Genomic DNA, 16,128 nt, shown 5'->3' with positions numbered 1-16,128 from the left:
ACACAGGTTAGAGCTCAATGTCGAGCCTACCAAGTGGCGATAGCGACAGCAAAGAGGACCTTCTTCCTTGCCTCTATTGCATCTGCAGAAAACAGCAGCAGGAGACTCTTTCAGGTGGTTCGTAATTTAACAGAACGACCTGTATCATTGGGGCCTGATAAGGCCCCCCAAGATCTCCTGCAATGATTTTGTAGTTTTTTTGCAGATAAAGTCGCTCAGATTCGGAAAGAGTGGAGCAGGGCCGGGGCAGGAGAGTGCTAGAGTCCTGTCTAGTCATGCGGATAGGCTGCTTGGACGAGTGAAACCAGCCACCTGACTCCTTGATCCTTGCCCATCCTGGCTCATAAAAGTGAGCCGGGAAGGGCTGGGTGATGGGCTCTGCAGAGTGGTAAATGCTTCTCTCTGTGAGGGAGCCTTCCCAGAGCCACTGAAAGAGGCAGTCAGTAAACCGCTTAAAGAAACATCTTTAGATCTGGCTAATATGGCCAACTATTGCCCAGTCTCAAATCTTCCATTCTTGGGCAAGGTGGATTAAGCACCCGTGGAACAACTCCAAGCACTCCTGGAAGATGCGGACCATTTGGATGCCTTCCAATCGGGATTCAGGCCTCATCATCGGAGTGAAACCGCCTTGGTCACACTGGTCGATAATCTCCGGCAGGCTAGGGACAAAGGTGAAAGCTGCTTCCTAGTTTCCTAGCTGTTTCTCAGCAGCCTTTGATACCATTGATCATGACATCTTTCTGGACCATTCAGAGGAGCTGGGAGCTGGGGGCACTGTTATACGGTGGTTCTGCTCCTTCCTCCTGGGCCGTGTCTGGAAAGTGGTGTTGGGGGATGAGTGTTCAGACCCCTGGGCTCTCACCTGTGGGGTGCCTCAGGGTTCCGTCCTCTCCCCCATGCTTTTTAATATCTATATGAAGCTGATCAACAGGGGATTTGGGCGATGATACCCAGCTCTACCTCTCCTTTAAATCAGAACCAGTGAAGGCGGTGAAGGTCCTGTGTGAGTGCCTGGAGGCGGTTGGAGGATGGATGGTGGCTAACAGATTGAGGTTGAATCCTGACAAGACAAAGTACTGTTTTGGGGGGTCAGGAGGCGGGCGGGTGTGGAGGACTCCCTGGTCCTGAATGGGGTAACTGTGCCCCTGAAGGACCAGGTGCGCAGCCTGGGAGTCATTTTGTACTCACAGCTGTTCATGGAGGCACAGGTCAATTTTGTGTCCAGGGCAGCTGTCTACCAGCTCCATCTGGTAGGCCAGCTGAGACCCTACCAACTCGCAGACTGTCTCACCAGAGTGATTCAGGCTCTAGTTATCTTCCGCTTTGACTACTCCAATGCACTCTACCTTTGAAGGTGCCCGGAAACTACAACTAATCCAGAATGCAGCAGCTAGACTGGTGACTGGGAGTGGCTGCCGAGACCATATAACACTGGTCTGGAAAGACCTACATTGGCTCCCAGTACATTTCCGAGCACAATTCAAAGTGTTGGTGCTGACCTTTAAAGCCCTAAACGGCCTTGGCCCAGTATACCTGAAGGAGCGTCTCCATCCCCATTGTTCATACTGAAGTCCAACACCAAGGGCCTTCTGGCGGTTCCCCCACTGCGAGAAGCCAAGTTACAGGGAACCAGGCAGAGGGCCTTCTCGGTAGTGGCACCCGCCCTGTGGAATGCCTTCCCATCAGATGTCAAGGGAATAAACAACTACAGTGGTACCTCGGGTTAAGATTCGTATCCAACTTTTAGAAGACATCTGAAGGCAGCCCTGTTTAGGAAAGTTTTTTAATGTTTGAAGGTCTTCTTCTTCTCATCATATGATGTGATGTTATCATGTGTATTTTCTTGCAAGTCACAGTCAGCAACTTGGCCCGAGGGTGTTAAATTTGTGGATATGTTCTGCCTGTTACAATTCAAGGAGAGAGGGGGGAAATTGGGGGCTTCCATTTTCTGCAGCCTTCCCACGTTTTCCATGATGCCTAACTTCAAGCTACTTTCTTTAATCATGTCAATCATCTATTTCTAGGAACAATGCCATACTCAAGTTTGAAGCCCAAATCTTAGCAAAAGTGTGCTTCAGTGCTAAGTTTGTCACGATTATGACCTGAGAGTTTCTGTAATATCACTCACACAAACAGACCATTTCCATTTGAATCTGTCCTGAACTTTTTCTGAAGATAATTTCTCATCAAAAGGTCCTTAACAACTTCAGCATCCAGAATGTCACAAACCACTCTGTCAAGCTGAGAAAAACAGATATTAGAAAGCAACTTGAGGCAGCTTTTCACTTTGCTGATTATGCATTAAACAGTAAATTATGGAAACAGTATTGGAAAAACACTGCAAAGCTGCTGTGCTGTGTGAGCTTGTGCCCAACAATCCCTAAGCAATCACCTTTTAGACTGTTATCCTTTGTGGATGAAACAATGGATTCCCCAGTCTGCCATTTGAAATAGTGGGGATCACGACAAGAATTAGTAGAGTCCCATGTGGCATGTGAATGTCAGATATGCTGATATCCAAAACACACTCCATCTGTGAGCATCCTTAGAAACTAAACAAGTAGGGACTTTTTGGTCCCATATTATATTTACATTTTCAAACATCTTAATTAATCTTCAGGCTTGTATTTGCTCCCAAGAGGCCGCCTCTATGTTGATTAGTGTGTTCCCATTTAACTTGATTTGTTTCCTTGCGAATGGGATGTGACATTGCATGACTGAGGCTCTTAAAGCAGCAACCAGTAAGAATGTTTTACTTCGGTATGTCTCACTGGGTTTGTTTGACCATTTTGTTTGACACGCACACACACACACACACACACACACACACACACATGGACTTCAGATTTCACATTTGACTTTTAAAAAGTGTATTGGAGCCCTTTAGAGTAGTTGAATTGGATGATCATTTTGACTGTTAAAGGTGTTTCTTCAAGGGAACAAATTTCAAAATTACTCATAATGAAAAATTGAAATCTTCTGGCTCTTCAATGTCTTTTTGTCTTCTTTATATGTTGACTACTAGCCAGCCATACTATCAGAATTTTAATGCTGCATTTAGCCTCATTCTTATGCACTGTTCCAATCTGTGCAATTACTTATGGTTTTCATTGTTCAAAGTCTTGAAAAAGTTGCAAGGATTCAAGCTTAAACTAATTTCTAATTCATTCTAATTAGTTTTCAACACCCTTTTTGGACACCAGAAAGTCTGGAGATACTAAATTTGTTGAGGTCCTACCAGAGAGTTAATAAACGGCAGCCTTTGGTTAAGTAATAACATTGCATTACTTTTCTTGCATTACATTCAAGGCTGATTTAAACAATATATTAATGTGCCTTAAAGTTATTTTTTGTCTTACAAGCATACATGTGCCAGCATGGTCTGTATTCTTTCTGCTGCTCTGTTTATAGCATCCTGCAGTGTGGATAATACAGGTTAATTAATTCAGGCATACGTTCTTATGAAGTATCTATAGGGCAGATGTTGGACTAGGTACCTTCTCTTCTTTTTTCTGGGTATGCTGAGCCAATTTGTGACTATTGTCTTTTCATCACTAATAGCTATCCCACCCCCAAAGTTATTTAATTAATATATTTTATTTATTGAATATAATTTAGCTACCGCAACTAAAATTAAATAACTGAATACATGGTCACCAGAAAATATTTTGTGATTTTGCATCTTTCTGCTCTTCTTGAAAATATGTCTGGGAATCAGGATACAAAAATGAAAATATGTTTGGCTAGTTCAGGACTCAATTCATTTATCAGTTGCAAACACTGACTCGACCACTTCAACTGATTTCTTCAGATGAAGAATTAGATCGTTAATGTGTCAAGCAAATACCATTGTGGTGTCAGGGTAGACTTTGGTAATATGGCACCCACCCTGAGCAAGGAGAAAATTTGGTGCCACCCCCCATAAATATTTCTTACTTTCGCAGTAATTCCTTTGGATGCAGTTGCTTTGTTATGGACCTTCTCAATAGGTTCACTGAAGCTTCACATTATTATTACTTTGAGTAGGTACTCATATAAACAAAGGTTTTATCGCCATCATTTTGCGTCCCCTTGGTTTGGCGCCCTGCGCAGAGGAACCGCCTGCGCCCCCCTAAGTCAGGCGTTGTCTCAGTGCTCAAGGGGGGATCCGTTCCACTATGCTGTAACTTCTCCTTCCTTAAAAAGAATTCTTTGGTGTTTAGATTTGAATACTAGAGTAATATTCTGAACATATGCACCAAATTTTATTCTACTGTCTCAATGTTCAATAGAGATTTTGTAATACAAAACAGTTTACAAGTAGACAGTGCCAAACTGTGGAGTTACTCCACAATGCCTTTGGCTCAACCAACCCATTGCTTACACAGAAACCAATGTTGTATAGTAAGAAGCATGAAGCGTGTGTAGATTTGTTATATATGACAATTTTGCACACACAGACTCTTTCGTTTGGCTTCAGTCTGCCATCACCTCCATACCATATGCCTATTCGGCATAATATAAATGTTTGTGATGGGGAAATCACCATGATTTTGATCCTCCCCCCTCCTTAATTCATGGGAAATTTTTACTGTGTAAAAAAACCATACCATTTGGATGAAACACTCTTTAGTTTATTTTCTTAATCCTTCAGACCACTTAGTCAATAAGTTAGGGTTTGTGGCTTGATGTGGCCATTTTGTTAAAGGTGAGCTTAAAAATATATCTTTACAGGTTTGAATTGAGATCTGGGGTAACAGTGGCTTACAGTGTGAACCAGGAACTTTGCTTTGAAATTCTCCTCAATTCCCCTGATGCTCACACAGCTTTCCTTGCACCTAATCCGACACATCAGAACTGCTGTGTTCTGTTTTTTTAACTCAGTATGCTGATTTTGAAACGACCAGTGCCAAATTGTTTCTTGTTAGTTTATTTTAAAGATTGCGCCTGGCAACTTCTGATCAAATAATCTCCAAGGTGGTTTACAGCGAATCAAAACAATACCAATACATAAAGCTACCCATAACTCATGTTCATTAAGCCAGTGACAAAGTTTTCTTCTGCAGTGGCGAAGTGGTTTTCTCTAGGACAGGTGGCAGCTGGAGCAAAGTCTTTCCGAGGCTGAGGGGTGGGGAAGGAGGTGCAGGTTTCCTGCAACTTTTCATAGCTGGAGCTAGGCTGGTCTTCACCTTGCCATGGTGTTGTTCCTGGGAGAGCAGGGATGCTGCAATCCAATGGCCCTAGGTGTGAATTCAGTAAAGAGGTGGGAGGAGGTTGTGCATGAGCTCACCTGCTATTACCATGGCCAATTTCTTACTATAATAATAATAATTTATTCTTTATACCTCGCCCATCTGGCTGGGTTTCCCCAGCCACTCTGGGCAGCTCCCAGCAGAATATGAAAAACACGATAAAGTATCAAACGTTAAAAACTTTCCTATACAGGACTGCCTTCAGATGTCTTTTATAAGTAAGATAGTTGTTCATTTCCTTGACATGTGATGGAAGAACGTTCCACAGGGCGGGCACCACTACCGTGAAGGCCCTCTTCCTGGTTCCCTGTAACCTCACTTCTTGCAGGGAGGGAACTGCCAGAAGACCCTTGGAGCTGGACCTCAGTGTCCAGGCTGAACGATGGGGGTGGAGACGCTCTTACTCAATAAATATGTCTGCTGAGGCCTTCAGGTTTCCAGTTGGGCCTTAGTGACGGCTTTGATTACTTGGATAGCACTGCTACATAGGCCAAGTCCACACAATGAAACCATGGCTTAATAAAACAGGGTGTGCATGAGTTTTCTCCTGGTTCGTTTCTCCTCCTGCATGAGTGTGGAATCCCGGAAGTTGCAAGGAACCATAGCTTCTTGTTGTGTGCAAGCTGGCAACTATGGTTAATGTTTTTCAGACAAGCTATGATTTGGAGACCTGCTCTGAAACAGAGATTTTATTGTGAGAATCGAGCCTTTGCCAAGGCAGCAGGTCCTAATCAGATACAGGTGAGTTAAGATTTGGAATTGGGAACAGAGGAGAGAATCTGATTAAACTGCCTAAAATGAGAAGAATGAAAAAAATGAATGGGGAACACATGTTTTACCTTTTCTCATCATTCAATGAAATCGACATATGCTATGTTTTTTAAAAAGACAATTTTTATGTAAGTTTCTTATGTAACTCTTTGTGACCAGAACTGGTGGTTGAGAAGATTTTTGAATTTAGAAATATCAGTAGCAATTAGCATCAATCCCAGGGCACCTTTGCTAATGCCTTGGGCTTCCTACCTAATTTTAACTTAAAATGAAATCCTTTCTCCTGTAAAATTTTAAATAATAGATAGGCACAAGCATTACGGATATTTGCATGTAGTGAAGGAAGGTTGTATACACTCCCTTTAATTATTTAATGATAGCCATGTGGCTTGCTACTTGGTTATTTTTCCTTTAATGTGATTCTTAATATATCTCTATAGCATGAATCCTTTTGTTTTTAAGTTATCTCTGACATGCAGCCTTCTCATCTTGGCGCCTAACAATACTGAACCCCCTATTTTCAAGTCGCCGTTGTGTAAAAGCCATCTAGTTAGAACTCTCAAAAATAAGAGGCTTGTCTCTGGAGGACAACTCCACATTGCAGATGGAGTATAATCCTGAACATTGTTCCCCGCTCCTCCTCCCTTCTGCTTTCAAATAGCTGGGGACAGTGAGTCAAGGACTGAGAACTCCCTTTGTTTCATGTAGTGTGCATTGCAGAGAAGGAATGTAACAGAGCAGAAAATGAAGAAAGACATAAAAGAATCTCAGCTCAAGGAGGTCAGATCCATCACAGACTTAGCGTTGCCTTCAAAGATGCCTGGGACAGGTGGCAGTTCAAGACAATCAGAGGAGAAGCATCCGCTAATGCTGAGATAAGGGATTCTCAGGGAATCCTGCTATCTGGTCCCTGTTTGCTTTGATGTAACTCTGCTAGAGAAGACTTCTGGGAGCAGGCTGCTCGGGATGGGCTGCTGGTCTTGAGCCTTTAAAGGTCTCATTACAGTGGTCCTTGAGGATTAATCGTCTCTCAGGTTCACACGGGAATGGATTGGTCCGAAGGACCAGTGCGGGGATCTTGGCACCACCTGCACAAAACATTATTATTGTCCATTCTTCTCTTCACCTCCTCCCTTTGTCTCCCCCATATTATTGGTATGTGATAGAAAGTTAAATCTCAATCATCTTGGCCTTTCTGCTCCCCTCTTTGGCTTTGACTGAGGTTTTTTGTTGTTGAGCACAGCTTGAATGGTCACCAAACCATTAGCAGTGAATTGGTGGCTTCCGGTAACTGGACTTACTTAGCCTGCTGCTTTTGGCAGGTTTTTTGTTTTCTTTCCACTTTCTGTCCTTCTATATCACGCCTGGGCAATTGAAGACCACAAAGCTATGATGCTATATGACTGCAGTATTAAATATGTTTTCTGACCGAGCATGTTCAGGACTGGATTTAATGTTAGAACAGTTTTTAAAGCACACAGTTGTCTCAGTCCCCATGTAGTTACACTCAACTGTTGTGTATAATTAGATGCCCAAGGCAGTGGATTGAAATGTGCACCCACATTGCTAACTATATCTCTGTCTACAACTTGCAGTTCACATGAGAGTTGTATTCAATGTTTTTCTTTCAATTGCACATCACTTTGCAAGTGTGCACCCGCATCCAAACTGCGAGTTTGATTTTTCTGTGCATCAAGGGAATCTGTGTGCCGAAACCGCCTTCTGTACATTTGGATCTCTTTTGCTGGATCTGACCAGTTACAAGTTATCTCCTTATTCATTGTGCATGTGTAAGAAAAAAAGAACACATGGAATATTCACATGGGGCTTGCTGACTTGGATGAAAATGCAGTGTTTGTTCAATGTTGCAAATAATTGAGTGTCTATTTAATTTGTTTGTTTGTTCTCCAGGTGTTCTGATGGAATTGCTTTTTACTAGGCAGTGACATTTAAAAATGAAACCAGGTGGAAGTTCTTTGTTATATTAGTTACCTACGACCTGCTCCTTTGGATTGCTACGCTAGAAAAGCTGTCAGGATGGACAGTGAGGACTGCTGCATCTGAGATCCACTAGGATCTACAGAGTTGTAAACTAACTGAATAGTGCTGCTGCTGCTGCTGAAATAGTGTTTTAGCAACTACAACACTGGTATACGTGCAAACTATTAGATGGAGCAGAAACCAGTGGTGATGGGGGGGGGGCAGGACTAAGGATGACTGTCCTACACATATTCCTAGAGTAATTTCAGCCACTCATAACCTGAGAGTCTTAAAGGGTTGGTTTCATGATGGGATAGAAATTTGATGCGTAATATGTAGAGAGAACTGGTAATAAAGCTAGTGTAATAGAATGGTTGCCCCCGTCTTTCCTTGCACAGAATGATGCTGTCTCTATTTGTGAAAGCCATTCCGTGCTTTAGGATTGGCTGTGAAGAGGTGAACATATTATCCTGCCTCATTAACAAGGCATAAAGGAATTCATACATCATCACTGTGCAGCAAATGTAATTTTAGCTCCAAACAAACACAACAACACTTAAAATATAAGAAGGCCAATGTGGTTTACAGTATGTACGGAAAGGATTTGTGGGCAGTACCCACCCTAAAAAAGTCATAACTTTTGCATATTTTAAATAATTCAAAGCATTCCTGTTACTGAGTAGAATAGTATTATTTTTGTGCATTTTTAGTCAGACTTAAAAATCATTTGAGTTAATCAATTTCTGCCACCAACTTGCACTAATTCATCATGAGTAGGATCAAAATAGGTGCTTGGGGTGCAAAAAGGAACTGGTATTAGTCCAGTGAATTTTATTCCCTTTCTTCTTTGATCCCCATGTACGTCACAAACTGCTTTTGAATTTTCCCTTAGTTACAATAGTAGGAATATTGTTAAAGAAAGAAAAGGAAGTCTGACGTCCTCTTGAGTTGTTTGGGTGCCAGATTACTATCACTTCATTTACTTGCCTTAAAACATTATATTGTTGAAAATGTGTCAGAAGACGTTTGCTCCTTATGGTTTAAGCAGGATTTCAGAAGCATTTGCTATAAAACATAGAGAACACATTGTAATGAATGTAGACAAAATTAGAAATCCACATTATATTTCTACTCTTCCTATCCTGGGCTTACAGAGTAAACATTTTTTTTTAGATAATCTGTTAATCATCTCCAACAGTTGTCTCTTGTTATCATTAATATGCATGCAACATATAAAATATTGTAGCAAATTTCAATAACTTTGGTGCTTCTACAGATTTTTGTTATGGAGAAGACTTGTCGATCAGACGGTCGGTGGTTCGAATCTCCACGATGGGATTGGCTCCCGTTGTTCGGTCCCTGCTCCTGCCAACCTAGCAGTTCGAAAGCAGGACAAAGTGCAAGTAGATAAATAGGTACCGCTCCGGCAGGAAGGTAAACGGCGTTTCCGTGCATTGCTCTGGTTCGCCAGAAGCGGCTTAGTCATGCTGGCCACATGAACCGGAAGCTGTACGCCGGCTCCGGCTCCCTCGGCCAATAAAGCGAGATGAGCGCCGCAAACCCAAGGGTCTGGACCTAATGGTCAGGGGTCCCTTTACCTTTACTAAGTAACTTACTAAATTCCCTTTCATCTTTCTTGATCTTCCACTTCTGTGTCTTCCACTGTGAAGAAATAAAGAATGGAGGCAAATGAGATTTTTTTTCTAATGACCTGTGTGAAGAACCTGGGAGATGGATAACAAAGGCAGCACCTTGCTGATGTGTTTTAATAAACATTAGTTTACAGTCTCTGACAACAGTGGGCAAATACACGCAATTACTTGGAAAATTTCTCCAGTGTTTGTATGTATATAAATCTCTCCCTAAATCTTCCCAGCTGGGAGTTAGGCTGGTCTTCTCTTGCAGTGGAATCCAGGCTTTGTTCTCATGTTCAGCTCAGCTCAGTCTGGAATAATTCAGAAACGTATTAGATTCCTACTCCCCAAAGGCCTAATGGAATAACCTTCACTCCTAGCCTTTGGGAAATAAGCTCAAAATCAGGCAGATTTCTTGATTAAAGAAAGAACTAACTGTGCACAAATTGCTGCATAACAATTTGTGAAGCATTTGTGTTAGAAATGTAGTGGAAACAGAAGACTGATACACATTTTTCTGCTATTCCCTAATCAGGATTTTAAAAAAATGTGTTTTTACATTCTTTTGGTAGCCATTGGTGGATGAGTCTTGCTGCTTATGAAAATCAATGAAATGTGATATGTAACCCATGGATTAAGCACACACAATTTAATATCCATTGTGTAGTGCTGGAACAGAGCAGTATAACTATGCTGTCAATTTTTATTTTGGTATTTTTTTGAATGTGTGCAACAAAGAAATGGAAGTGATTGCACGTAATGTAGTTGCGACTACAGGTGTTTTCTAGTCAAATTATTCAATAAATCAAAATCAGGCCTCTTGCTGTAGGTATTGTTTAGAATTGGATATTTAAAAGATTGCCAGTAGTTTTCCTTTGATTGAACAAGACACTCCCGTCAGGCAAAAAACATGTTGTATTTTGATGAATGGTTGCGTTAGGAGACCAAGTCTAGGGACATAGCAAATAGCAGTTCATATTGTACTTAACATCCATTTTGTAAAAAACTTGAAAGCTTATATGCATAAATGAAAGAAGTCTTAAATATCCTTTCAAGCTCTTAACTGCTTACCCGAAACTGTAGCTCTGTAACGGCATACAGTCTCCCCTCTGTAGTAAAGAATATATGCAACTTGTGTTTGTTGGCCTGGAACTGATTATCTCTTTAGTTAATTAGTTCCCAGCCCCAAAGTAGCCTAACCACACAGGACGTAGTTCTGTATAGTTTGTCCATAATGGCTGGGAATTTTAGGTTTCAGCATTCTTGGGAATAAAATGAAATTGCAGACCATGAGCAGCTCCTTCATGTCTACCAGAAAAACTCTCCAGTCCTAATACTTTTCTAAAACCAGAGGAATTACATGGGAACAAGAGATAAGAGGATTAGGCTTTCTAGATACCCAGCAACATGTACACAAATGCATCTCCAGGGCCTTTTTTTCATGTTTTCTTCTTGGGGCTTCTTGGCTAAGCGCATAAGAATGACAGGAACCTTTGGTGTCAGTGGGAACACATCTGAGCTAATCAAATATTCTACGCTTCTTCCCTCTTAAACGTGAAATAGAGACCCAGAACAAAATGTTGTGAGAGTTGCAAGGTTGATGCTGAAAATGGCAACCCCACTCTTCCCTCTCCTGCTGCTGTCTGGTAATACAAAATGTGAAGCATAATAATTCCTCTGAGTTTCCTTATCCTCTCTTCACCACTGGGGCAGGGAAACCCAAAGGTTCTTGAGACCATATTGTGTGTTTCGTATTGCCAGATATCTCCAGAGGACAAAGGAAGTAATACCGAGTCACACATTTCTCATGGGTAAGCTAAAAACATGGCAAAAAATCTAGATCGCAGATCTCATGAGGAAAGGAACTGAACATGTTTAATATGGACTTTAAAAAATCAAACGGCAGAGAACATTTGTTGACTTACTTTTATTAAGGATGCTGTGATTACTAAGACCCAGCAAGGTTTTTTCAAAAATAAGTAATAGTACCACTCTATTCTGCCTCGGTCAGACCACAGCTAGAATACCGTGAACAATTCTGGACACCACAGTTTAAGAATATTGACAAGCTGGTACATGTGCAGAGGGGGGAAATCAGGATGATAAAGGGTCAGGAAACCAAGCCTAATGAAGAACGGTTGAAGGAGCTGCGTATGTTCAGCCTGGAAAAGAGACTGAGAGGAAATATGATAGACATCTTCAAATATCTCAGGGGCTGACACAGGGAAGAGGGAACAAGCTTGTTTTCTCCTGCTCTGGCACCAATGGCTTCAAGTTACAAGAAATGAGATTTTGACTAAACATCAGGAAAAGCTTTCTGATAGTAAGAGTTTTTCGGCAGTGGAATGGTCTCCCTTGGAGGTTTTTAAGCAGAGGTTGGGCAGTCTTCTGTCATGGATGCTTTAGCTGAGATTCCTGCCTTGCAGAGGGTTGGACTGCTTGACCCTTGGGGCTCATTTCCAACTCTACAACTCTATGATTCTGTTATTATTATTGGAGTTGTTGTTCTCATCACCATCACCCTCATAATCAAAATAATGGAAGAAATAATAGTTCTCCTAAGCCATGGGTAGGCAAACTAAGGCCTGGGGGCTGGATCCGGCCCAATCGCCTTCTCAATCCAGCCCGCAGACGGTCCAGGAATCAGCATGTTTTTACATGAGTAGAATGTGCTCTTTTATTTAAAATGCATCTCTGGGTTATTTGTGGGGCACAGGAATTCGTTCATTTTTCTCTCTCCAAAATATAGTCGGCCCCCCACAATGTTTGAGGGATGGTGGAGCGGCCCCCTGCTGAAAACGTTTGCTGACCCCTGCTCTAAGCTGTTTCTGGGAAGTGCAGTTTCTTCTGACTCTTCCTTGCAGCCCCTGCAACATCTCCCGCCCCATTTCCAAAGTTTCCCTAAACCCCCCAGCAGATCTTGAGGATGGGGGGCATGGGGCAGTTGCAGAGGGAAGAGGGAGGGAGGGAATTCCTATTTCAGAAATAATGTGTTTTGTTCATGGAAGGGAAATTAGGATCCAAGCTGTGGCGATGCTGCCTCAAATTGCTAGACTTTAAAAGTAACACCGACCTTGTGCACAGTCTTGCATTATATGGATAAGAAATACATTAGGAGGAAAGGGAAAGAAAAGTAGAAATAGTTGTCTTTTTTAAAGTCAGCCAGGATAAAACAGATATTTTATAAGGAGATATTTTAATTTTTTAAAAAAACAACATGAAAAGAGTTTGATCCTGGGTAGAGGGGCTTTACAGTGATGGGAAATGGAAAAGGAATTTAGACAAGAAACAGAGAGGATAAACATGGCTGATCTAGAAGGCTTGTCTATACGGAGTGAAGGTCCAAGGAAGAACAGAGAGACTGAGAAGAAGAAAAGATAGATATAAAGGGGCAAGACCCTGGAGATATGGGAAAGTAAGTGCAAGAATCTTAAATTGGAGACCTAAAGTGAGAAGGAGCCATTGAAGAGAGCAGCACAAAGGAGTCATATGATTGGAATGACAAGTAGAAAATATCAAATAGTATGTATTCAAAAAACCCTTGGATAAGAGGAGATACAATTGCTTATCCTCAGGCATTAACTCACTAGGTGGTTCTCGTAGGCAAACCTTTGCTCCTTGACCCAGCAGCGCTTATTTAATGACCTGCTTTTAAAATGTGCATATTGCTTTTCAATAGACTTCAAAGTGGCTGCGCACAGTTTTTAAAACCAACAACTTCATATGAGAATAATAATATTGAACTGCTTTAAAGGCAGCTGTGTATGTGAAGCTCTCTGAACTCTCTAAAGACCGGTATCAGTTGTTGCCCCTAGCAGAATGCCTTCGTTGCGCGCCTGATGAGAACTTGCACGTGCCCTTATAGAGAAACATTGCCATAACTGTGGTTTAGCTGTCGTTGGGGACAGAATCTACCCAGTCTTGGGACTCAGCAATCAAAACACATCATTTCTAAGTCTCTGAAATCATTTATCCTTAGAAGCTTTTTCATTGCTGCTAATGTTTCTGAATGCTTGAAAATCTCTTGCAACTGCAGCCTGTTGCTGTACAAAGTTGCTTATCCAAGGAAAGCTCACGCAGTGTCAGATCCTGAGCTGTTTGTTGTTTATGGAGGTTTCAATTAGCATCTGAGTGATGTCACTGGCGAACCTTTCTTCTCCATGCAGTTAGCTGAGGTGCTTGATGCCAGCATGTAAAACTGCTTGTCGACTGAAAGGTTTTGTCACGCAGTTCTGTGTGTATCGTTTGGGTGCCTCTGTAAGGCTGACAGGAAAGCCCTTCAAATATGCAAGATTGTGTTCTGTGAAACCTTGGCACTTATTTGGTGCATAATTGGAAGTATTGAGTAGGACAGGTACGTTTCTGGTACGAGGTTTGTTTTAAACATCACGTGTAAGTTGTTTCTTTGTACTTCTCTAGTCTGAAGTTCACAGATAAAACTATATCAGTCCTTTCAGGGTTCCTATTTCTATATTTTTTTTAAAAAGACCAAATTTTATACATGCACACCATTCAAAATTGTTGGAATGTTGTATTTGAGTATATATAGCTGAGTACCAAAATTATTAGTAAGATCGAACAACTGTGAAGAAAGTGTCACTCTGTAAAATGTTTGGAGGATGGTCTTGCCCTGGTGCCTTTGCAGCCTCAAAAATAAATGTTCCAACCAGGTACTAGAGGTGGAGATCTGTGGGCAAGGTGACAGCTGCCAGTCCTTGGGCAGAATATGGCCTGTGGAAGGCAGGTTTTAGTGCCCTGCATAGCTCATTGCCTCACCCCATGGTTAGCCAAACCAGAATAAAATACGCAGAATAAGAATTATGATGTAAATTTGCATGATTTAGTCAGGGAGCAGAATCTAGTATCCAAAATTTTAACTTCAGGTGTAATTGCTGGTAGCTGCAGACACATCCCATGCTGTGTCCAGGTTAGTTGGAAGCACTGGGAATTAAACAGGGTGAGGGGAGAGACTTAGAAAATGCATTTTGAGTTGATTGAATTGAGAAATAAATACAGAAGAGAGCCCGCTTCCTTCTTGGACTAAGTATTATGATAAGTAGGTTATGAATGGAAAAGGATAAGTGTCCTGGCATTTCTGAATAAGTTGTTCACAGTTAACCTTCTTTATTGGAGAAAAGTAGGTTCATGAGCCTAGAGTTGGACATCAGTGAGAAAAAAGGGTTCAAAAATCTTGTTACTACTTTAGTGTGAAATCTCAGCCCTGTGCTGCTGTCAGTTGGAACTTTCTGATTAATTTTAACTTGATCAACATTTCACCCTTAAATAAATATCAAGGCTAAATTTCCCAGTAATTAGAAAATATTTGAAAGCAACTATTGATTTTTCTCTTTACTTCTCCTGCTGCTCTGAAATCAGTTGCCTTTTCTTTCTGATCAGAATCAGGCTGCTTCACAAAGAAGCTTTACAGACGTGCAAAAAACTGCAGAAAACAAATGTGTTTGAAAAAAGATTTATTTATTTAAATTGCTTGCTTATTTATTTATTTAGAATGTGTAAATTACAGCACGTCATGACCTCTTCTTGATTTGGCACCGGGTCCAAGCCCAGATCTGTTGTTGTGAAATATGTGGCATCATCCTAAAGTTACAATCCTATCTGTACCAACTTATCTGGGATTAAGTCCCACTAAACTCAAATGGACTTACTTTTGAAAAGACACCCATAAGAATGCACTGCATATTATAGGTTGGAGCTAGACTAAGGCGGCAGTCCTAGGCCGCCATTTAAATTCTGTGAATAAATTTAGGATAGTGCAGTAAACATGCTTATAGTAAACAAGTTTAGGATCATTCTGCAAGACCCTGAAGAGGTGGCTGTGTAGTAGGTATATCTTACTTTTTGCAATAGGGAAGAGAAGGCATTACTTTCTTAGCTCCCCCCACCCCATCCTAGTTACTAAGGGAGAAGAAAGTACTGTACTGATTATATATGGATAAGTCATTGGCTTTTAAAACGGATCCTCCTGTTTTTATTTGTTTTCCAGTACAACAGCTGATGCATGTAAGAAATGATGTAAACTGATTTCACTGGTGCAAAAGAGTGGCAGTTTAGGAAGCTGGTGTCCTGAAATAAATATCAGTTTTGCAGATGAAGCCAATAACTGACTGAATTAAATGCATTCAAAAATCACGATGCCTCTTTAATGAATTAGGTGCCAAAGTTTCTTTAAAAATAAAATTGTAATGTTCTCTGTGTTTTTCTCCCACAGATTCGGCCCCTGCTTTGAATTCTATAAAGTATTGTAAGTAAACTTTTTTTTGTACTTGATTTGTTATAGTGAACATTCATTTTCAATGATACTTTGTTATGTTTGTTAGAATGTCATCTGCCATAAAATATATTTGAAATAAAAATGTGCAAACACTCCAGGAAGTGCTCCAGTTTTAGCTAAACTGCTTCCCCCCCCCCCCCCCGTGCCTGAATTATTTTGTCTGAGGAGGAACTCCCCAAATTATTTTGAAATGAGCTTTAGCTGATATATCTTTGGC

General features: G+C 41.2%; 1 protein-coding gene across 6 annotated transcripts in view; it reads left to right on the top strand.

Moving 5' to 3' along the window:
• Positions 1–16,128, top strand: part of GLI3 (GLI family zinc finger 3) — a 238,411-nt gene that overhangs the window by 92,237 nt on the left and 130,046 nt on the right. For all 6 annotated transcript variants that reach the window (XM_083468761.1, XM_083468758.1, XM_083468759.1 and 3 more), the window contains one exon: positions 15,849–15,881. In XM_083468761.1, the coding sequence (XP_083324887.1) occupies positions 15,849–15,881 (33 nt within the window). The remainder of the gene's footprint in view (positions 1–15,848; positions 15,882–16,128) is intronic.

Source organism: Podarcis liolepis (genome assembly GCF_965112155.1).
Source record: "Podarcis liolepis genome assembly, chromosome: 12".
Classification (NCBI taxonomy): domain Eukaryota; kingdom Metazoa; phylum Chordata; class Lepidosauria; order Squamata; family Lacertidae; genus Podarcis; species Podarcis liolepis.
This window is presented reverse-complemented; position numbering and strand designations above follow the sequence as displayed.